This window comes from Garra rufa, chromosome 9 (genome assembly GCF_049309525.1).
Source record: "Garra rufa chromosome 9, GarRuf1.0, whole genome shotgun sequence".
Lineage (NCBI taxonomy): Eukaryota > Metazoa > Chordata > Actinopteri > Cypriniformes > Cyprinidae > Garra > Garra rufa.
Genome location: NC_133369.1, coordinates 43,266,121 through 43,291,474, shown reverse-complemented (window position 1 = coordinate 43,291,474; position 25,354 = coordinate 43,266,121). Strand labels below are relative to the sequence as shown.

Below are 25,354 nucleotides of genomic sequence, written 5' to 3'. Positions count from 1 at the left end.
AGACGCCATCATCACCAGCTCCATCAACTCTCTCACCAGCTTCTTCTCTGGCTTCGTCATCTTCTCCTTCCTGGGTTACATGTCACATAAACACAACGTCGCTCTCGATAAAGTCGCCACAGACGGTGAGTGGATGTGTTTCTATCGTGTGTGATTCGACTGAAAACATGCAGCTCACCGTTATAATATAGCATTTATCAATATGTAACACATTTAAACATTCCAATTAACATTAACCAGTGCATTATAAACAAACATAAATTAACAATCCTCAAGAGTACACTCTTAAAAATAAAGGTGCTTCACGATGCCATAGAGTAACCTTTTTTGTCTGAATGGTTCCATAAAGAACCTTTAACATCTGAAGAACCTTTCTGTTTCACAAAAGCTTCTTTGTGGTGAAAGAAGGTTCTTCAGATTATAAAAAGGTAAGAAAGAGATGGTTCTTTAAAGAACCTTTGACTGATTTGTTATTTGTGGAACCAAAAATGGTTCTTCTACGGCATCGCTTGAATAACCTTTTAAAGCACCTTTATTAGTGTATAGATAAAGATAATGATAACTGATATTAACAAATGCAAAACTGACCAGTGCTTTCAAGTTTATGTATTATTTATATTACAAATATTTTATTTAATTCATAATAGTTTAAAATGCATATTTTAAACGACATAAGTAGTATTGGATTAATATTAATATAGCTTTGGAGCTTTAGAGATATGTTCAGTGCTTCATAAATGTACATTTTTACTAAATTCCTGATTGAACTTAGATTTCAGAGTCTCAGATGTGATCAGTGTTGGGGAAGGTTACTTTTAAAAGTAATGCGTTACAATATTGAGTTACTCCCTAAAAAGGTAACTAATTACGTTACTTAGTTACTTTTTATGGTTACTTTTGCATTACTTTTTAAATCTGGGCAGGGCTTGCTTGTTTGTTTTTAATATAAAAAGTTGTATTTTTGTCAAATGTAAACACCTTTTCACACCAAAAGTCTCAGGCTTAGAGAAAAGTAAATCTCCGTCTGTACAGTAGACCGCAGAAGAACAAATGTCAACTCTTCAGCAATAAGAAAAGGAAAACAAATGTTAGATTATCTTCTGTCATTTTTGCTTATTACTAAGGATGAATTTGATCATCGAAGATCAGCAGCAAAGACATCGGTTAATAAAATGGGATTAAATACATAAAGGATATTTGTATTATTTAACATATTTAATTATTGGAGGTTTGCTTGAATTTCAGTGTTTTTATTCATTTTGAATTTCACTGGATCTGTTTTTTAGTGAGTGAGATGAATTAATGCATGTTCACATTTATTCTAGAACTAAAGTAACATCTTACTCACAATTTCTCTCAACATGAGGACAGGAGAGCTTTTAATCAATAAATGGGGGAAAGTAACTAAAGTAAGATTTTTTTTTTTTCGTCAATTAAAGAGTAATGCATTACTTCACTGGTTACTTGGAGAAAGAAATATTATTACCTGACTAGCTTTACTGTAGTGCATTAGCCCCAACACTGGATGTGATCTGTGTTTGTTGTGACAGACTCCTCTAAACACCAGCGTCTGGACACAGAGAATTATTTGAGAGCAAAATCAATAAAGCGTGAGATGCAGAATGTCAGTGCAACTCAAATATGTCAATTTGTCTGATTCTCAGCAACGTTTCTCTTTCTGTGGGACTGATTTGCATTTACCGTCACAAATGCACTACTAATTTATGTTTTCTTATGATCTTTAAAACCGTTTGATCTGCTGAGTTCTGCCTTAATGCTTGGAAATAATTTCATAGACAATTATCTATTCAAATGAAAAATGTCTCTTCTGCTCAGTTAATTAAAAATACAGTAGGCCCAAAAAAGAAAATACTTTTACAATGTAAAACAGCTGTTGTCTATGTGAATATCTGTTAAAACGTAATTTATTTCTGTGATCAAAGCTGAATTTCAGCATCATTACAGCAGTCTTCAGAGTCACATGATCCTTCAGAAATCTCTCTAATATACTGATTTGCTGCTCAACAAACATTTCTGATTATCATCAGTGTTGAAAATAACAATATCATTGTGGAAACCGTCATGCACTTTATTTTTCAGCATTCACAGATAAATGGAAAGTTCAAAAGAACAGCATTTATTTGAAATAGAAATGACATTATAAATGTCTTTAATGTCTTTTAATGTGCCCTTGATGAATAAAAGTATACATTTCTTAAAAAAATGTGCAAACACATATTTCTACAAAAGTAAAATTTAAATGATAATTTGGATAAGGAAGGAAAACAGCGTTTACTTCTTGATCTCATAAGTTTGAACTTCCATTTGTTTTATTGCATCACTTTATTATTAAGTGCACAAATGGAAAATAATAAAGACAAAATTGTTGTATGAATAATTTGAGTGTTGTGTAAGTGCCAATGGTAATATCTGTTTTTAGGTGATTGCATATAAAAAATACAGTGACTTGGCGAATAACTGGAACTGATGTGATTGTGATATTTTAGTGAATTTTAGATTAATACAGCATCTTCAGAGGCGTGTATGTGGAGGTGTTGAATCTTTGCCGTTTGCGTCTCTCCAGGTCCTGGTCTGGTGTTCATTATTTACCCAGAAGCCATTGCAACACTGCCAGGTTCATCAGTGTGGGCTGTGATCTTCTTCATCATGCTGCTGACTCTGGGAATCGACAGCGCTGTGAGTCTCATGATCTGGTCTCAAACACTAGAGTTTGACAGCACATGTAGAGCAGAGTTAACCCTCATAATGCATTCTGAAATCTCTATACTATTTTCATATCCTGGGTCGATTTTGAGCTGAAGAACCGATGTTTGAAACAGTCATAACTTCATGTTTTTCATTTGAAACTATATTGTATCAGATCAGCAACTTCTCATTATTGAGTGAATGTGAATAACAAATTCAGTTTTGAATGTTACTGTGTTATTAACATGTTATTCCTGCATTTTCCACTTTTACAAATTGGGAAGTTCTTTGAACTTTCTAATTACAAATGAACCACACACTGATAAAAAAAACGATTATGCAAACGATAAATGAATATTGCAACATGTTTATTTAGTTATGGTGATTTTTTTTGTGCAATTTGAAAATGTAAAAAACTAAAATCTTTTTAATTTCAACACAGTGATTTTTTTTGTCTTGTTTCCAGCCAAAATATTATATAATATAGCAATTCTTAAATCAAGAAGGATTTTCTAGATGAGTAAAAAATATTGTCTTGTTTTCAGAAAAAAAATAAAAAAGTTAAAATTAAGTGTTTTTCCTTGAAACAAGCAAAATAATCTGCCAATAGGGTAAGATAAATAATATTGTTTTCTGTTTAAAAAAATGTGTATATATCTTCTTATTTCATTGACAGATTACTTTTCTTGTTCTAAGCAAAAACACACTTCATTTTAACTTGTTTTTTTTTTTTTCTGAAAACAAGACAATCGCTTTTCTCGTCTAGAAAATCCTTCTTGATTTATTTATTTTTTAAATATTTTGGCTGGAAACAAGAGAAAAATCTAAGTGAGGTAAGCATTTTTTTTTTTTTTTTGCAGTGAATTTCAGTTGTTTTCTAAAAATGAGGTAATATTTGAAAATATCATTGTATGAAATTTATAAGAACATATAATCAGAAAATAACAAGTATTAAAGTATTTAATTTATAAAGTTTAATGACATTCCTTTGAACATATAACTCCTGATTGCTCAAAAACAGTCAAAATCTATGAAGCCTACATAATAATTTCTAAAACAAAACTATTTGTTGACAATAGTTAATGTATTAACTAACTTGAACCAACAATTAAAAATGCATGTATTACAGTATTTGCTAATCTTTGATAATGTTAGTTAATAATGCTAGTTAATAAAATGCATTCATTGTTTGTTCATGTTAGCTCACAGTGCATTAACTAATGTTAACAAACTCATTTTGTGAGTTTAATAATGCATAAGTAAATGCTGAAATTAACATTAAGATTAATAAATACTGTAGAAGTATTGTTTATTATTAGTTCATGTTAACTAATGTGGCTAATAAAGTTTACTGTAAAATAAAAGAAAACAAAGTAAATATTACTCTCTACATAAATTAATTTACTCTATAAATAAATTGTACTTGCATAAACCTACACTTTCAAAAGTAAAATTAAACTTTCGCTATCAGACGATGAATGAATGAATTTTAAGCAAGTTTTTGGACTCTAATATATAGACATTTTAAGGGAAGACATTGTAGGTGAATAATGGTAAAAACAAAACAAACAAACAAAAAAACAACAACTAATAGTTATCGCCTTACTCAGTTGATTGATTACATTGATAAATGCATTTTTTTCTACAATGTTAGGTTTAAATATGCAAATGAGGCATTAATGAAATTTCTTGCACAAAAATCTAAACACTGGATAAAGTCAGTTTCAAAAATCCTGTTTAATATTTTTGACATGTTAGAGTCAAATGTTCTTATAGAAGGAATTTATCTCATTTTGTATCTCCATAATTCAGAAAATACTTAGAACAGACAGCAAACAATGTATTTTCGCAATTTTGGGGGAATAAACTGTTGTATAAAATCAAGCAAATTATATACAAACAAACCTTCAGGATATAGACAGGAATAAAAATGTAGTTTGGTGTAAGTGCTACTGAAGTAGAGATTCATGGCTAAGTGTAAAAAAAGAAAAAAACTATTTTGAGAAAACGGCCTTTAAGTGTAATTGAAATCTATTGACACAAATAGAGAAAGTGCTAAGAAAGAGACACATAACAGTGCATTTTGGATGTTTTTCTTCCAATAGTCTGAAAAAACACTTAAAAAAAAATAAAAATCCCACAATCTCAAACTTGACAGGTGTTTAAAAAACAGCGTTTTTGCCTGCAGTGTCTCTCCTTATATATAATATTACTAACAATATATATTTGAATAGATTTAAACAATTGACTTGAATGAGGGTTAATGCTAAATGATAAATGGCAGCGCTGTAACTGGATCTGAACGCTGTTTTTCAGATGGGAGGGATGGAGTCTGTGATCACGGGACTCATCGACGAATTCAAGTTCCTGCACAAACATCGAGAGCTCTTCACACTCTTCATCGTGGTCTCCACGTTCCTCATCTCTCTCATCTGTGTCACCAACGTACGTCAGACGCAAACGCTCCTCTAATGAGCTTTCCATCTGATTATGAAGAGTCTCTGGGAGATGTGAACGTGTGGAATCTCTCTGCTGGCCTTGATCTGCTTTCGTCTCTCTGTCTCTCTGCAGGGCGGCATCTACGTGTTCACGCTGTTGGACCACTTTGCCGCCGGGACATCGATTCTGTTTGGAGTGCTGATTGAGGCCATTGGCATCGCCTGGTTCTACGGTGAGGCTGATTGCTCGTCCTGCATGTGTGGTGAAGCTGATGTGGCATTAGGGGCTGATGGTCTATCAGACGGCTGTGCTCCGGGGCCGCTGGCGCTCATTAGGCTCCCAGAGATCTGATATCAGCCGTACGGACCCGTATCTGTCTGGAACGCTCTTCACAACAACACCTATCAATCTGACATTCGATTCTAACTCTAGATTCAATTTTGATGAAGCAAGAAAACATTTCTTATTTTCATTTAGTTTAACTTGATGGGCTAACACAAGTAAAATAAAAAATTAATGCAAACTAAAAAAAAAAAAAAAAAAAAAAACTATAAAGGACAACAAAAACATTTATAATGTTACAAACTATTTCAAATAAATGCTGTTCTTTTGAAGTTTCTAATCATCAAAGAATCTTGAAAAATGTAACATTTTTTCACAAAAATATTGTGCAAAATGTCAATTCTAAGTCCAGATTCAATTTTGATCTAGTCGTAAGCAAGAAAACATTTCTTATTTTCATTAGTTTAACTTGATGTGCTAAAACAACTCAAAGTAAAATTAAAATTAATGCAGACTTAAAAATTAACACAGAAATCAATTACATTTGAACATATATTCACATAAAAGCAGCTATTTTAAACCATATCTGTCTGGAACACTCTTCACAACAACACCTATCAATCTGACATTCGATTCTAACTCTAGATTCAATTTTGATGAAGCAAGAAAACATTTCTTATTTTCATTTAGTTTAACTTGATGGGCTAACACAAGTAAAATAAAAAATTAATGCAAACTAAAAAAAATAAAAAAAAGAACTATAAAGGACAACAAAAACATTTATAATGTTACAAACGATTTCAAATAAATGCTGTTCTTTTGAGTTTCTAATCATCAAAGAATCTTGAAAAATGTAACAGTTTCCACAAAAATATTGTGCAGCACAACTGTTTTCAACACTAATAATAATCAGAAATGTCAATTCTAAGTCCAGATTCAATTTTGATCTAGTCGTAAGCAAGAAAACATTTCTTATTTTCATTAGTTTAACTTGATGTGCTAAAACAACTCAAAGTAAAATTAAAATTAATGCAGACTTAAAAACTAACACAGAAATCAATTACAGTTGAACATATATTCACATAAAAACAGCTATTTTAAACCATATCTGTCTGGAACACTCTTCACAACAACTCCTATAAATCTGACATTCAATTCTAACTCCAGATTTGATTTTGAGCTAGTTGTAAGCAAGAAAGCATTTCTCATTTTCATTTAGTTTAAATTGATGTGCTAAAACAACTCAAAGTAAAATAAAAACTAATGCAGACTTAAAAACAAACTATAAAAGACAACAGAAACATTAATAATGTTACAAACGATGTCAAATAAATGCTGTTCGTTTGAACTTTCTAATCATCAAAGAATCCTGAATAATAAAATATAACAAAAACATTGGGCAGCACAACTGTTTTCAACATTGATAATACTCATAAATATTTCTTGAGGAGTAAATCAGCATATTAGAATGATTTCTGAAGGATCATGTGACGACTGGAGTAATGATGTTGAAAATTCAGTTTTGATCACAGAAATCATTGCAAATAAATCAATTAAGCAAGAAAACATTTCTCATTTTCAACTTGATGTGCCAAAACAACTCAAAGTCAAACTGACATAAAAATTAATACAAACTAAAATACTAACAATAAAAGACAACAAAAACACACAACAAAACGACCAAAATACTAACTAAAATTAAAATACTTTTGGCACTAACTAGACTCTCTTGCATCTGTCTGAAGTAGAAACAAGCAATTTCATTTCAGTATTTAGTCATTATTTATCAGCTTATCCAAGATTTATGTTTCACAGGTAGGCGATGTTTGACAAACTGTGCTATAAAGACTATTTCAGTTGCGTAAGATGATTTTGTCTTGAACACTACGATTGGAAATTCTCTTTAAATGTTTCTGTGTAATTCACGCATTGACTTCTGCTGGAAAAGCCATTTCTTTGCCTTTGGCGAACTGGCATGCGGTCGCAGGGATGTGAACTTTGCAAACAGACCCGAGGCAGCGAGTGATTCCTGAAGACCTGAACTTCAGCCTGACTCTATAAGCTCAGGACAGTCAGATCAGTCGTGGGACTGCGAGAGCAGCGTTTGACCTGTGGATGCAGAGCGGCGTGTCAAAGGCTGTCGGTCAGAGCGGGACACGCCGGCCCCGGGCTCCACTGGCCTTTCTGGAAGCAGCATTACCTGCTGAACACCTGCGCCTTTGGCCCTGAGCTCTGCTCTCGCTGTCTGCTGCGATCAGACGTCAAGCCTTGATCAGACCCTGCGGCCACACAGATTCACTGAGATCTGCTCCACAGGGAGACGTCAGGACACTTCAGGAAACCAAATGTACCAATCAAAGTGATATTGTTTCAGACTGAGCATGGCTTACTGCCATCAGAACTGATATAGTCATGTCAAAATATTTTGTTTGGTCAAGTGTGTTTCAGAAAAAGGGACTACACTCTTAAAAATAAAGGTGCTTCACGATGCCTTAGAAGAACCCTTTTTGTCTAAATGGTTCCATAAGAGCCTTCAACATCTGAAGAACCTTTCTGTTTTATAAAAGTTTCTTTGTGCGAGAGAGGGTTCTTCAGATTATAAAAAGGTAAAAAAGAGATCTTTAAATAAAGAACCTTTGAGTGAATTTCTTTCTGGAACCAAAATGCTTCTTCTATGGCATTGCTGTGAAGAACTCTTTAAAGCACCTTTATTTTTAAGAGTGTGCATTCACAACTTTGTGGCTGCTACAGATCTACAAATGGCAATTTTGATATACCGTGAGAAATATTTATATCAGCCAACATTTCAAAAGTTATTTTAATTTTTACAAAAATAAGATTTTTATTAATCAAAGATGCATTGAATTGACCAAAAGTAACAGTATAGGCATTTATAATGTTGCAAAAGATTTCAAATAAATGCTGTTCCTTTGAACTTTCTATTCATCAAAGAATCCTGAAAATAAAATGTAACAGTTTCCACAAAAATATTGGGCAGCACAACGTTTTCAACATTGATAATAACCAGGAATGTTTGTTGAGGAGCAAATCAGCATATTAGAATGGTTTCTGAAGGAACAGCGTCAAGTAATGATGTTGAAAATTCAGTTTTGATCACAGAAATCAATTGGATTTTAACAGATATTCACATAGAAAACAGCTATTGAAATTGCAATAATATGTCACAATATTACTGTTTCTACTTTATATTTGATCAAATAAGTGCAGCTTTGATGAGCAGAAAAGACTTCTTTTGTAGGGGTGGACCGTAAAAATGCTTAAAGGGATGGTTCGGAGTAGATTTGACTTCATTGCTCTGCACTCCGAAGCCCATGTAAATACCCCATCCGAAAGCTTTTTTACCTTAGTCAAACATTGAGGGAGATATCAGAGTTTTTCGAATGGCTTGCTACAGCCGTACATGGAACATCTGATGTATCTGGTAAATTGCACCGCTAAACGTGGACGTAATCTTACCAAACTTCTACAGTAGTGTAAATAGGGTATGTACTCACAAAACGCTGCATCGGAAAATTTGTAAGTCCACCGTGAGTGTTTTAAAAACAACTGTTACCCGATCCCTACTAGTCTCAAAAACTACAAATGGCGACACGTCGACGTCACTTCCCTGACTTTTACGTGCTTTTCCCAAACCAGGGAAGTGACGTCGGATGGGGTATTTACATGGGCTTCGGAGTGCATAGCAATGAAGTCAAATCTACTCCGAACCCTCCCTTTAATATCGGTGCCGATTATTAAAAATTTTTATGGTTATCGGTAATTTTCAAATCCGATTTGCAGATAAAATAATTAAAAAGCATTAAATTCTTAATTGTGACATTAAAGCCTGGTTTCATAAACAGGGCTTAGTCTAAGCCAGGATTAGGCCATAGTTCAATTAAGACATTTAAGTAATTTTTATAAACATGCCTTAGAAAAATAACACTAATGGTGTGCTTCTTGAGACAAAACAAAGGCACTGATATATTTTAAGATCAGTTCAAGTTTATTTCAGTTGAAACAGCTTAGACTTAGATTTTAGTCTGGGACTAGGCTTAAGCCTTGTCTTTGAAACCGGGGGTAATTTTCATTTTTACACCAGACAAAAATATCGGTTCAAAATATCGGTTATCGGACCACTTGATATGTAATAATCGGTATCGGCATTGGCCCTGAAAAACACATATCGGTCGACCCTTAATCTCTCAGACCCCAAACTAGACTTCTGAGAAAGACAGATCAGCGTTCACAAGATTCCAAAGTGTTACATTTGTTGTAACAGTGATTGGACAATTGTATCAGTCGATCAATTGAACAATCAGTCAAAGTTTGGATTCAAAGGCATGAACACTTTGGAGAGCAATATGTGGAGCTGCATTTTCTTGATGCTGACCATTCATGTGTGTGTTCAGGTGTGGATCGCTTCAGCGATGATATCGAGGAGATGATCGGACAAAGACCCGGCCTCTACTGGAGACTCTGCTGGAAGTTTGTCAGCCCGTGTTTCCTCCTGGTGTGATCACAGTCTGTCAAACACAACACAAATATCATGAAACTCATTTAGAAACTATTAACCCATGCTTGTTTCTCTTCCCTTCGCTCAGTTCATGGTTGTTGTGAGTTTCGCGACGTTCAATCCTCCCAAGTACGGCTCGTATTATTTCCCCACGTGGGCGACGATGGTGGGCTGGTGTTTGTCCATCTCCTCGATGATCATGGTGCCGCTCTACGCCATCTACAAGTTCTGCTCTCTGCCGGGAAGCTTTTGTGATGTGAGTATTTCATATTGTTGAAATGAATGAATTAATTAGGATACTAATTCATTTCATCTTTGAAAAGCTCTACAAAAGTGACCAACCTAAAAAAAAATGGCCTAAAATTGTATATTTTTATATGATCACCAAATCTTGAATTCAGTCTTTTTGTCAACTTGTTTTCTTGCAATTAGCACTGTTTATATATATATATATATATATATATATATATATATACACACATAGTGTTGGGGGTAATGCATTATAAGTAACGCAAGTTACATAATAATATTACTTTTTCCAAGTAACTAGTAAGGTAACACCTTTTTAATTGACAATAAAATATCTGAATTATTTTTTTTAAATAAGTAACGCCAGTTACTTTCCCCCTCATTTATTGATTAAAAGCTCTCCTGTCCCCATGTTGAGAGAAATTGTAAGATGTTACTTTAGTTGTAGAATAAATGTGAACATGCATTAATTCATCTCAATCACTAAAAAAGATAGTGTTCTTCAAAATGAATAAAAACACTGAAATTCAAAGCGAACCTGCAATAATTAAATATGTTAAATAATACAAATATCCTTTATGTATTTAATCCCATTTTATTAACCGATGTATTTTGCTGCCAACCTTCGATGATCCAATTCATCCAAACTAATAAGCAGAAATGACTCAAGATAATCTAACATTTGTTTTCCTTTATTTATTGCTGAAGAGTTGACATTTGTTCTTCTGCGGTCTACTGTACAGACATCAGTTTACTTTTCTCTAAGCCTGAGGCTTTTGGTGTAAAAAGGCTTTAACATTTGACAAAAACACAACTTTTTGATATTAAAAACAAACAAGCAAGCCCTGCCCAGAATTAAAAAGTAACGCAAAGGTCGTGTAACACATTACTTTCCATAAAAAGTAACTAAGTAACGTAATTAGTTACTTTTTTAAAGAGTAACTCAGTATTGTAATGCATTACTTTAAAAAGTAACTTTGGTCAGTCTTTCTTTTAGGGTCCAGTTCTCACTATTAACTATTAATAATTAGTAAGGTAGTTGTTAAGTTTAGGTTTTGGGATTAAGGATTAAGGGTATCTAAAATATGATCATATGGCATTAATACAGTGTGTGCTTTATAAGTACAAATAAACAGCCAATATGCCAATAATATGCATGCTAGTTAAAGGAGTACTTTATTTACAAATATTTACAAATAATGTACTCAGCTCCTTGTCATCCAAGATGATCATGTCTTTCTTTCTTTAGTTGTAAAGAAAGTATGTTTTTTGAGGAAAACATTTCAGGATTTTTCTCCATAAAATAGACCTTAATGGAGTTAGAACTTCCAAAATGCAGTTTCAATGCAGCTTCTAGCATCTAGTGAAACGATCAATTATTCTTTAAATGAAATGTACTATTTATACACTTTTTAACCTCAGATGCTTGTCTTGTCTAGGTCTGTGTGAACTCAGTTTTAGACAGTTTAAGACAGTTTTCTCCTCCAACTTCAAAATCAACCTACATCGCTGCAGAAGTACCGACCAAGTGTTTACAAAGTGAACATCCTTTACAAATAAGGTAATACAGCGATGTAGGACGATTTTGAAGTTGGAGCAGAAGATGAAATAGGAGTTTCTCGACATACCCTAACTGTGTTGAACTGGAGTACACAGAGTTCACACAGAGCTAGACAAGATCAGTGTTTGAGGTTAAAAAATATATAAACTGTCAATTTTCTTTAGAAAATAACTGATCGTTTTGCTAGATGAGCCGATTTCTCCGCTGGGATCGTTTTGAGCCTTTTGAAGCTGCATTTAAACTGCAGGTTCAAGCTCGGGGGCACCATAGAAGTCCATTATATGGAGAGAAATCCTGAAATGTTTTCCTCAAAAAAAAAAAAACTATTTCTTTATGACTGAAGAAAGAAAGACATGAACATCTTGAATGACAAGGCGGTGAGTACATTATCTGTGAATTTTTGTTCTGAAAGTGAACTTCTCCTTTAAAGATTTAGCATTGTTTTAGTGATTCTGTGTGATTCTGGCTGTTATCATCTCTTCAGAAACTGGCGTACGCCATCACTCCAGAGACTGAGCATCACCTGGTGGAGCGCGGAGAGGTGCGGCAGTTCACGGTAAGATCTCAAGCGCAGCATCATGGGTGGAAAACAGCAGACAGCTGTTTCATGTGTACGACCGAATGAGGAAGATTACATAAATTTAATGGGTGAACTTTCAATTATGCTAAAGTGACATTTTACTCCACTGTTATCACAGATACATGGCTTTCAGGGCAGTCGATCCTCAGAGCAGATACGCTGTGATTGTTCTGGTCTCACTAATGTTGGAGTCTTCAGTGATTTCTGGTCTGATTTCTGCATATTTTGGGCTTATGCGCTGAATGAATATGACTTGTTTCTCACAGCTTCAACACTGGCTGGTGGTTTGAGATGATGAAGATGAAGATGATGACGGCACACGAGGGCTCGCTCCACGAGGGAAGCGGCGACTGAAGCGTATTACTAGTTGTTTCTTTCTTGCATAATCGGACTGTGGCTGTTTCGTGACGTCGATCACAGTGTGGTTGGCATTCTGTCAGTATCAGTTTTACTCTCAATATACGATGACTGTTATGATGGCTGATGTTGTCCCCACTGACTGTTCGTTTGTTTATTTATTATATCTTCTGTTTGTGGTCAGAGTTCAACTGAGCCTTATTGATAAATGTGATTGAAGTCTACAAAAGACATCTTTAGCAACACTAAAGTTTAGAGACGTGTAAATAGTGCTATTGCAAAAAATAAATCTATCATCTTTGTGTCTGAGAAATGCAAACGCATTCACGATTGAACAAGTTCAGAAGATCACAACAAAGCAGTTTCATTTGCATGCTTGCGTACAGCAGAAGAGATCTCTTCATCCACGATTTTAGATCGCAGTAAGGTTTAGCTGTTGGTCACTACATGTTTGTAGGCAACAGCATGCAGTGATAAATTAGTGAGCTGTTTGCATACATCTTTGCATTTAATCCATGCAGTGGTTTACCTTCCGAACCACTAAAACACAGCAGCATTAATGGGATTCCTGTCGCACTGAATGTTGTCATCCACAACTGTGTCACTAAACTACTGGAGTTTCATTTACATGAGAGTTTATTACGAATATTTGAAGTCTTTAAATTTAATAATTTCAGTGCCTGCTGAAATTTGTCAACTACTGAAATATGTCAATAAAAAGTGTTTATGTAAAAAAATGAATTTGATTTTTTGAAAACACTAATGCACTTTGCATGATGTATTTGTGGAAGAGAAGTGCATATTACAATATCTCAAAGCAAGAACCAGTGTTAAGATTCTCCTAAGGACATTTTATTCTACACTATATAGTGTGTAGGAAATCAAAACAGAGCCCAAATACACAGTAGTGTAACTTTGGATTGTGTGGGTCAGAAATCTCAAGTATTGTCATATCAATATCAGAGGAAATGAACTATATCACTTTTCAGGCTGATCTTCATTCATCGATCCACTAGTTTATCATGAAATAGCATCAATAATAATATTAATAATAATAATAAGCAATAATTCAAACACATTGGTCTACTTATTTATTTGATACATGTTGTTAAATGATCTAGGCCAAGAATACACAGTAAAAAGTTTTTAAGTTAAATCATCTTAAAACTACAAGTCATTTGAACTTATTACAATCAAAATAGTTGATTTAACTTGTGAGTTTAAATTACTTAAGTTGGTTTAACTTAAAAACTTAAGTTCAGCAGCTGCCTTAAAATGTTAAGTTGAAACTACTGAAAACTTTTTACAGTGTATAACAAATTCAGAACCTATTCTGAATAAATAACAAATATAACCAATAAAAAAGCTCTGCTTTCCTCATAGACTTCTATCAAAAGATCATTACTTTCATTACTTCAACTTTTATTGAAGTCAGAATATTGGCAATAATGTTCACAAGGTTCAAACTTTTTTTTTTTAAAGGAATAGTTACCCAAAAATCAAAATGTGCTGAAAATACGCTCATCCTCAGTTCATTTATTTGAATGGGTGCCGTCAGAATGAGAGTCTAAACAGCTGATAAAAACATCTCAATAATCCACACCACTCCAGTCCATCAGTTCACATCTTGAGAAGACAAAAGCTAAAACAAATCCATTATGAAGACATTTTTAGCTAAAATACGAGTCCATAATAACACTTCCTTTAGTGAAAAAGTCCATCTCCTGTTGACTCTCACTTCAAAATGTTTTGCACAGTTTTGGCTTGTAAACAGCGCTTGATCTGTGCAGATTTCTCTCCTGATTCGGACAAGTGCTAATATGGATATTATGCATATTTTAACCCAAATCAACAGTTTTAAAGTTAAAAATGCATAAATGATGGATTTGTTTCATGCGAATACATAGCTTTTGGCTTCACAAGATGTTAACTCTTATAACTCTTCTTCTATTGACTCATTTCTATTTTAACCTATATTGCATTTTCCTCATATGATTTTGTTCTGTTTTCATAGAAACTGTTTTTTTTTTTGGATAACACCCATATTTTCAATGAGGAAATACATTCATTCCTGTAATTCTGTCTTCCTGTAGATCTCTCTAAGGTTAGAAAACATTATGCACATTTTGTCATTAAGTTTCTTGCTCGAGATGGTGTTGCACACAGTGTTCTTCATTTCCAGGTAAGTCATCATCATCACCACAAAGTTAAACCAGCTCTAATCTTCCTTGTCCTCACATGAAAACTAAGCTGGTCTTTTCAGCAGAGATCATGCTGTGATGATTGTCTGCTGCTACACAGCAGTTTACCCAAACATACCTGTGTCTGTTTAGAAAAATTACCATTTATACATTCATACATTTAATTCAATAGATAGTTTTCACTCAAATTATTATGATATAATCAACACGAAACCTCATATTAAGATTAAGAAAAATCAAAAAGAAAACCATCAATTTTAAAGGTGGAAGCCACTTACTTCATCACTTATTTTATAAAACTGTCATTTTGAAGTGAATATAGTGGTGGTTTTACTCTGGTTTTAACAAATTTTGGTCTTTTTTTCAATTTGTGGATCTCATCTACAAAAAAACAAAAACAAAAAAACATTTATTAAAGGTGCACTCACACTGCAAAATTGTTTTTCTTACTTAGATTTTTTGTCTTGTTTCCAGCCCAAATATCAAACAGTTCTAGTTAAGTAAAAAAAAAAAAAAAAAAAAATTAAGGGTGTTTTTGCTTGAAATAATTAAAATAATCTGCCAATGGCATAAGAAAAATGATCTAGTTTTCTATTTGAAATATGATTATTTTTGCATACCCCATTAGCAGAATATTTTGCTTGATCTAAGCAAAAACTCACTTAGTTTTCACTTACTTTTGAACATTTTTACTTGTCTTTTTTTTTTTTTTTTTTTAGAATTTTTTTTAGAATTTTTGATATTTTGGCTGGGAACAAGACGACCAAATCTAAGTAAGAAAAGCATTTTTTACAGTGTGTGCACCTTTAATAAATGGACTTTCTTTTCTTTGTAGATGACAACAATATCCACAATTTGGAGAAACGATCAAAATTAGTTAAAACCAGACTGATATAATTTAAAAATCACCACTTTATTCACTTTAAAGTGACATTGTGATAAAAGATTGGTGAAATAAGTCATTAGTGACCAACTGATAGCCTGACACTGTTTAGAGTTACAGTGCCTTGCAAAAGTATTCAGTATTCATTCATTTTTTTTTCACATTTTGTTTTGTTGCAGCATTATGTTAAACTGCTTTAAATTAGTTTTTCCCCACATCAATTTACACTCCATACAATATAATAATGAAGGGGTATGAATAATTTCGCAAGGCACTGTATATAATTTAGATACCGTTAAATGCAGGTACTTAGAGAATAAAACACATTTTTGAATGTTTGGGGCAAAGCGGCTCTACTGTTGAACTAGTGCAGAAAATGATCTATTTGGCCATTGGGAAACTCATGCACACTAAGTTCTTCAAGTCTTTCGGGAAGTGAGAGAATGAGTCCATACGCTGATTGTTGGTAAACACAGCCGGTTTCCATTTTTCTAGCATATTTTCTGAGACATTTTGGCAGTCAATAAACCATCAGACGGAAAGGTCGGATTATTACATAACAAATCATCCAGCACTTAATAAAGCTAAAAGCAGAGGCCCTCGGTGACCTTATAGGTAAATAATTGCTTTGGCCTTTCTCAGGATGACTTGTGTGTTCCTGAATCCCGCTTGTTGATTATGTGCGAGGGCCTCAATCTGAGGAAGATTTCCCGGCTGCGAGGCGAGCGCAGACGCACACCTGAGGACAGATGGGTAAATCTGATCGTTTCAGAGCTGTCCAACAGGCAAAGCTTCGTATTAGGCAAATAAATGAGCTGATTTAGACGTGCAAATGACACACTAACCGTCATTGATTGAAGCTGATCAGCAGCTGCTGACACTTAGTGGACAAATTGGCACAAATGTGGCCATCTGGACAGACAGAGCTGCACCACAGCATCACACCTGCAGCACCTGCTCAACTCACTACAGTACAGACGGCCTTCATGTAAGCAAGTGTTTTACACTTTATTCATTAGACATATATAATGCATTATATATAAAACAAAATTTATAATATGTGATATCATCTCATGAATAATCATAACAACAATTATAATACATTATAATGCTTGAGTATTTGAGGTTATAACTTTTAAGAAAAAAAACTGTACAACTATACACTTGTTATATAATGAAAAATAAACCTCAGCAATGTCATGGAAAAATAAAAATTCCTGTACACCTCCAGAAAACGTAGCAGTAACATGAATCGAAGTATCTAATATAAAAATACATTTTGCTCATTTGTTGATCATTTGATTTTCAGCTACTTGTAAGTCTTTAGTTTGAAACGTAGAATTTATTTGAAATTTGCCACACTTGGCAAAAAAGGTCAAAAAGGTCAGATTATTACATAACACATAATTTAAAAGACAACCTTCTTACAACACCAAAATATTTTGCATGTTTTTATTTTTTTTGTAGTTGTCACGAGTCTGGTCTGTGTTTTCTGTGTCTGTGTTTAAGGACTTTTATTTTGTAGTTTCTGTGTCTCATTGTTTTCTGCTTCCCTGCCTCTCTGCTCCCTCATTGGTTGTCATGGAAACTCACTGCGCCACACCCAGAGCCATATAAAAAGAGAGTTGCGACACTCCCATAGGCTTCCATAGGAACTGAGGAATGCGGAAGTAAAGCGTGTCATGGAGCGGTCAATAGTTCCAAACAACCAATAGCTCCTCCATTGAAGCCCATTCATTTCAGCGCTTCTCAAGCACAGTCGCAAGTATATTGAAGAAATTACTGCATTTCTTTACATTTTAACACATCAGTTGACCTCTCGAAAAACTGGCCAATAGTGGTATTTTATGAAGCGTGTCATAGTTAATGTTTATCGTTAAAAAATAAACAGTTAAACTGTAAATGCAGCTGGATAACGTGAGAAACACCGTAATAGCGACCATAACCAGATACTAGTTGTCATATTTTTATGTTTTTAATCTTTCTGCAATCTTTCTCTCACTGTAGGAGGTTGAATGAGTTTCAGTAAAGACTGCATTCAAGAAACACGATAAAAATGTATGCTGAATGCAATTCGTTGCCTTGTGTTTTTTTAAACATTATTTTCATCTTTTCTATTATGTTAAATGCCATTTTTGCTTACCTTTTATAATATTCACTTATGTTGTATATTTGAATATCATAAAACAAGAGTAAATTACTTTTTTTTATTTAACATTAAATCGTTAAATCGAAACATACTGTATAAAAAAAGAGTGTTTGATCATGTCCAAATACACATGCAGATGTATTTAACCTTAAATATTACACTAACTGTAATCTAAATACTATATTAGAAAATGTTATCTTTTAAATGGTCAGGATCATTATTGCACATATTAAGAACAAAAAAATCTCCTCAAAATATTTACTAAATAGAACTTAACTATATATATTACAGTTATTTAATTGAATAAAAGTTACACTTAAGGTGTTTGGTCACATTTGAGTGCCAAAGAGTATGAGAACATATTAATTATGTCTCTTTATCACTCCCCAGAATAAAATGCGATTGTAAAGCGTATTCAGAGAAGTTATCAATACACAATCATTGCACATTATGTGTTAATAATTACTCGAAATTGCTGCAAATATAGTAAAACTGCTGTCTATCCTATTTAACTCCATTCAAACACATTGACAGCGCGGAGCTGTTTGGAACTATTGAGAGCTCCATGAACCACGTGACCGTGCGGCGGCGAGATCAAAGCGTGTCGCAACTCTCTTTTTATATGGCTCTGGCCACACCCATTCCCTCGTTAGTTGCCTTGGTTACTCATTAGCTCATTACTTCAGCCCGGTGTATAAATAGTCCTTGTGTTTCCCCTGTACTTTTGTCGGTTGTTAATGTTTTGTAATGGTTATTTCTTGCCCAAGTCTAAGTTCCTGTGTTGGATGTATTGTTTCTTCATGGATTTACCAATAAACTACTGCATTTAGATCCTATTTTGCCTCATCGTCTCTCCGCATCGTTACAGTAGTTCTGTTGCTTATTTTGTGGATGTGTATTCATTTTTGCTGCTTTACGAGGCATAAATAGTCTTTACTTTAGGTGAGCTCCCAAAAACAATTAACTAACAACAACTAAATGTTTTATAACTACTGAATTAATCATGAACTACAGTTAGAATATGTTAATAAAGCATTTATTAACATTCTATTACTATATTTCTGAATAATATGTATAAATGTACAGGTAAATGGTTATAGTCATTTACCTAAACTTTCTAAATGTTTTTATGAACCACTGATGGCAACTAAACAACTGATTAAAACACCTAATTTAGAAATTATAAATTGATCATTAACAAAGTATGAAAATACAGTTATTAAACACATTATAAATAAATAAAAATCAAGAACAAGGCATTTTAGCTGTATTTATAAACTGCTTACTACTGTCTATTAATGTAGAGAAAATGCTTTATAAATGATGAATTGACTATTTACTAATGCTTAACTAATGAGTCATAGTGTGCCATTCTTATAAAGTGTTACCAGTTGGGTTTGTTAACATTAGTTGCACTGTGAACTAACCTGAACAAACAATAAATAATGCTATTTTTTATCATATATATATATATATAGACGTGGAATTACCTCAAAATCCAAAACTTTTATTATTTTTCACGTAATTTATCAGGTATTTTTATATAACATCACAAATATTTTAATATATCAAATCACATTTTAATTTGAGATTAAAATGTTGTCCAATATATTAAAATGGATTACTCTGGTGAACATTTGAAGCAGAATGAGTCAGTGTTTTCCTGATCTGTGTATGGTACACTGTCATTACTGTGTTTTATTTGAATTAATTGTCTTTTTTGCTGGTAAATCCAGTGAGCGAGTCATCAATAAAGCATATGCGCTGACGGTTGGTGTTAGAGGAATCGTGAGAGTACAGATGATTGTGGAGTTGTATTGTATGGAGAGCGGTCTTGTGCTGCTGGGATAGTGTCGCCTCAGCGCTCATGTTGTCAAAGAGCTCCAATTATGAAGCACTTTGGGCTACACAAGGACACGGTGTAAACGCAGCCATTACTACAGCCAATAAACAACAGCAATTACCCGTAATTTCATGTCATGTTGCAGTGGTTGAATCTAAAAGCATATTTGCAAAGGACAAAAACAAGAGCAAAGCCCCTTCATCTGCCTCTGCTCCTCTCGCTCATAAACACACACAGATGCACATTAGCACACATTACCCTCAAATGGCAAACTGACCACATGTTCTACACAGCTGTTTTCTTTTTATTCTCATTTGATGCACATTAACTTGCATTTTCACCCTTTTGTAGCCCAATTAATGAAGATGAATTTATATGTAACCCAAGTACAGGATTGAAGTCCTTTTGAATCTCAACATTAAAAAGCAGCAGCTCAAGTTTACACTGCAAAAAATGCTTTTCTTACTCAGAATTTTTTGTCTTGTTTCCAGTCAAAATATCTAAAAATTCTTAAATCAAGAAGGATTTTCTAGACGAGTACAAATTATTGTCTTGTTTTCAGAAAAAAAAAAAGAAGTCAAAATTAAGTGTGAAACAAGCAAAATAGTTTCTCAATGGGGTAAGAAAAATAATCTTGTTTTCTGCTTGAAATGCATTTTTTCCTTACCCCATTGGCAGATTATTTTGCTTGTTTCAAGCAAAAGCACACTTAATTTTGACTTTTTTTTTTTTTTTTTTTTCGGAAAACAAGACAATAATTTTTACTCGTCTGGAAAATCCTTCTTGATTTAAGAATTTTTAGAAATTTTGGCTGGAAACAAGACAAAAAAATCTATGTAAGAACTATCTATTTTTAACAAGATCACAGAGCATTTCAGCGTTTCATAATTCAGAGGTCTTACATGTGTTGACAAAGAAAAACAAAACTGACATTTCTCATTTCTCAAATATATTTGTTTGTGAAAAAAAGAATATAATAAAAAAAAAATATATAAATATAAAAATAAAAATATATATATAATAAAATCCAGTATTCAGAATGACATGCACTGCAAAAAATGCCTTTCTTGTTTAGATTTTTTATCGTTTCCAGCCAAAATATCTAAACATACCTAAATCAAAAAGGATTTTCTAGATGAGTACAAATATTTTTTTTTTCTTGTATACAGAAACAAAACAAGTCAAAATTAAGTGAGTTTTTGCTTAGAACAAGCAAAATAATCTGCTAATGGGGCAAGACAAATATTTTTCAATATTAATATTATTATTATTATATTATTTCAAACAGAAAACAAGATTATTTTTCTTACCCCACTGGCAGACTATTTTGCTTCTTTCAAGTAAAAACGTACTTAATTTTGACTTGTTTTTTTCTGAAAACAAGACAATAGTTTTTACTTGTCTAGGAAATCCTTCTTAATTTAAGAATTTTTAGAAATTTTGGCTGGAAACAAGACAAAAAAAAAATGTAAGAAATGCATTTTTTTGCAGTGTATTTTTTTAACAAGATCACAGAGCATTTCAGCGTTTCAAAATTCAGAGGTCTTGCATGTGCTGACAAAGAAAACAAAACTGACATTTCTCATTTCTCAAATAAAAAATAATATAATAAAAAAATTATATATATATATATATATATATATATATATATATATATATATATATATAATCCAGTATTCAGAATGACATGAGGGTGAGTAAATGAAGACAGTAATGAATAATGCAGGTGTAATGAGCTTTAATATTCATTAGTCTGCATAATGAGTGTGTTGTAGATCTGTTTTATGGATTGTTTGTCCTCTTGTCATCCTCTATTCTCCCAAACCCAATTCTTGAGTCTTTTTCAGATGTGAGGTGTAATGCACACTAATGCTCAGTACTGCACAAGGCTTTCATCCATCTGACATTGAGTTGATAGACAGCTCACCCTTATGAAAAAGAAGTTTATTCAAGTGAGCTATTAGTATACTTATTTTAGACTAAAAAAATTTACTACTTTTTATGTACTTTTAGAAATGCGTTTTATGTACTTCTCAGAAATATTTTAAAATTAAGTATATTTGACTGAAAAACTCTAAGGCCCGGTTTCACAGACAGGGCTTAGACTAAGCCAGGATTAGATGGCCAATTAGGACATTTAAGTCATTTTTATAAACGTGCTTGGAAAAAAAAAACATTACTGGTGTGCATCTTAAGACAAAATAAAGGCCCTGATATTCAAAAATCAATCAGTGCAATTTTATTTCAGTTGAAACAGCTCAGACTTACATTTTAGTCTAGGACTAGGCTTAAGCCTTGTCTGTGAAACTGGGGGTATATCTATTTGAGCTCTACTTGTCTCTGAGAATCTGTGTTTTCATTGTTATTTTCTAGGGGCGCTATTGCACATCTTCTGAACAGAATTTCCAAAACACAAGTGAAGAAGAAACTGAAACAACAGATGCTTCCACATGTAATCTAACACAATCATCAGACATAAAACAGCATCAAAACCATAGATATGGAAAACTGTGTAACGTGGAATAAAATGTCCACTTATGAAGAGGAAATAATGACTGTCAAGCTTTGGGCTGTTGATCAACTCCATCTACGTTTTGATTATCATCGATAGTCTTTTTTTTAGCTTTTTGTTCAAAATGTTGTTTATTTATTTATGAAACTTACCCACATTCAACTTTATAAAAAGAATGCATGAAGCTAGAATAAAATGTTTTTGTTTACGAGCAGATCCCCTGTTCTTTCTTTTGATGTTTTGTATGTTCAGATATTCATTTCACAGAATATAAACAAATTAATGCCTAAATAGAGACGCAGTAGTAAACGAGTATACTTGCAGTATAAAACTACTAAACTAGTAGTTTACTGAGACTATACTTCAAAGTGTACTAAAAATGCATAAAAACGTATTTAATTAGTAAACTATCAGTATACCTATTAGTTCACTTTTAGTATACTTGCAGTACAAACTAAAAACAGATGTAAACTAGTACTCAAAGTTTACTAATTTTATACTTAAAGTATACTTAAACGTATACTTTTATATACTAGAAAGTGGGCCAATTTATTCCCAAGGAGTACTGAAATACTACACTTAAAAGTATAATACTAGTATATTGATATCTACTTACTACATAAAGCATACTTAAAGATAAACTTTATCAAATAAACTTGAAGTGTACTTCTTTTTCACCAAATATTCATCCGCACAAAGAATCCCAAAACAAATATGAGTCATGATTGACTATTAAACATCTTGTATTGAGCACAGCTGAACTTGACCAAAGTGACTCCAGTCCATCTTTGTAGTTTGGCATAGTGCGCCCTCTTGTGGACACTGCAGTGCTTTGCACACTTGCTTACTAAGTTTTAAAATACAATATGTGACCCTGGACCACAAAACCAGTCATAAGGTTAAATTTTACAAAACTGAGATATATACATCATGCAAAAGCTCAATAAATAAGCTTTTTATTGATGTATGGTTTGTTAGGATTGAACAATATTTGGCCGAGATACATCTATTTGAAAATCTGAAATCTGAGGATGCAAAAAATCAAAATACTGAGAAAATCACCTTTAAAGTTGTCCAAATTAAGTTCTTAGCAATGCATATTACTAATCAAAAATTACATTTTGATAGGTTTACAGTAGGAATTTTACAAAAAATCTTCATCGAACATGATCTTTACTTAATTTCCTAATGATTTTTGACATAAAAGAAAAATCAATAATTTTGACCCATACAATGTATTTTTGGCTATTGCTACAAATATACCCCAGCGACTTAAGACTGGTTTTGTGGTCCAGGGTCACATATGTTTTAAAAACCGACCTTATGCCATTATACAGACAATGGTTATAAACATGTAAATATTTTTCTTTGTAAGTGCAGAAAATAAGCCAATATGTGAAGATGTACGTTTAGAAAGTACAGCCGCAGCCTCTTGGGAAGACAGTAGTGAGCACTAGGTTTCCCCACAGACCTGTTAGGAAGAACACTCTGTTCAGATTAGATGTACGGATCATTAGGTCAATGGGTCATGTTTAGTTTTATACACATTTTAAATGACTTACACACCATTTCTCTCTGTGCAGCACTGATTGGAGTCCCAGCTGATGCACTAACTGACTAACTGATCAGTTATGTTCCCTGTGTTCATGGATCAGCGGAAAGCTGTGGTCCAAAAGAAAACCAAAAAAAACACTTTTCTGACAACATGCATGAAAACCGTATTCTTGATTGCCTCAAACTGAACTGTCAGTAATTGAACTGTCAAAGCCTCAGTTGTTTCTGACTGTTAAGCTTACACCTGGTGCACATTGCTTCTCATTCTGGCCAAGAAGCACGAGACAGGCAGGATCTTTTGGGTTTTGCAACAATGTAGGCAGAAGCGTGGTTTTCCAGTGAGGCTGGGTTGATCTAAAAGACTTCTGTGCTTCTTTATACCTGTCAGCACTCATGAATCTATCTCTGTGATGGAAGAATTATGTCTGACAAAACTATTAGATGGATCGAAACTTCCTGAAAAACTTTTTGTTAAGAGTGATTTGATGATTTATGTGAAGTTTTGTGCAGTCTGGATCAATACCTTGAGCCAACTTTTTTATTTCTCTGGCAAACCGAAGCTTCATATTCACGCTGTGATTTATTCTGCTGCTTCACACTTTCCCTGAGTGCTTGACTCTGACGCTGTCGTTGTGAGATGGCGTGCCAAGTATAATAACAAATATTATCGTCTATTTAACAGATCATTACACTCTTAAAAATAAAGGTGCCTTGAAGGGTTCTTCACAGCGACGCCATAGAAGGACCAGTTTTGGTTCCACAAAGAACCATTCAGTCAAAGGTACTTTAAAGAACCATCTCTTTCTTACCTTTTTATAATCTGAACCTTCTTTCCCCACAAAGAACCTTTTGTGAAACAGAAAGGTTCCTCGGATGTTAAAGGTTCTTTATGGAACCATTTAGACAAAAAAGGTTCTACTATGGCATGGTGAAACACCTTTTACACTCCTATTTTTAAGAGTGTAGTTTGTTTCGAATTCAGAAAGGCATTTCTAAAACACAGAAAATGTTTGAATCTGAATGCACATTCTTTTATGAACTGTTCACTGAGAGGGGAACCAAAAAAAGGTTCTTCTATGGCATCACTGCAAAAAAAAAATGCTTTTAGAACATTTATTTTGAAAAGTATGGCGCAAATTCTTTGGTTGTGTGATCAAACTCTGTCACATATCTGACCCTGGAGTATCACGGGTATATTTGTAGTAATAGCCCACAATACATTTTATAGGTCAAAATTATACATTTTTACTTTATGCCAAAAATCATTAGGATATTAAGATCATGTTCCATGAAGATAATTTGTAAATTTTATACTGTAAACTTAATTTTTGATTACTAATATGTGACCCTGGACCACAAAACCAGTCTTAAGTCGCTGGGGTATACTTGTAGCAATAGCCAAAAATACATTGCATGGGTCAAAATTATTGATTTTTCTTTTATGCCAAAAATCATTAGGAAATTAAGTAAAGATCATGTTCCATGAAGATTTTTTGTAAAATTCCTACTGTAAATATATCAA

At 33.2% G+C, this 25,354-nt stretch overlaps 1 protein-coding gene across 1 annotated transcript in view; it reads left to right on the top strand.

Annotated features, from left to right (window-relative positions):
• The window catches only part of slc6a3 (solute carrier family 6 member 3), a 30,598-nt gene extending 17,216 nt beyond the window's left edge, over positions 1–13,382 (top strand). Inside the window, exons 8-15 of the mRNA XM_073846525.1 lie at positions 1–125; positions 2,585–2,697; positions 5,023–5,151; positions 5,278–5,377; positions 9,840–9,940; positions 10,032–10,199; positions 12,238–12,309; positions 12,600–13,382. Coding sequence (XP_073702626.1) covers positions 1–125; positions 2,585–2,697; positions 5,023–5,151; positions 5,278–5,377; positions 9,840–9,940; positions 10,032–10,199; positions 12,238–12,309; positions 12,600–12,623 — 832 coding nt within the window. The 3' untranslated portion in view covers positions 12,624–13,382. The remainder of the gene's footprint in view (positions 126–2,584; positions 2,698–5,022; positions 5,152–5,277; positions 5,378–9,839; positions 9,941–10,031; positions 10,200–12,237; positions 12,310–12,599) is intronic.
• The last annotated feature ends 11,972 nt before the right edge of the window (positions 13,383–25,354 follow it).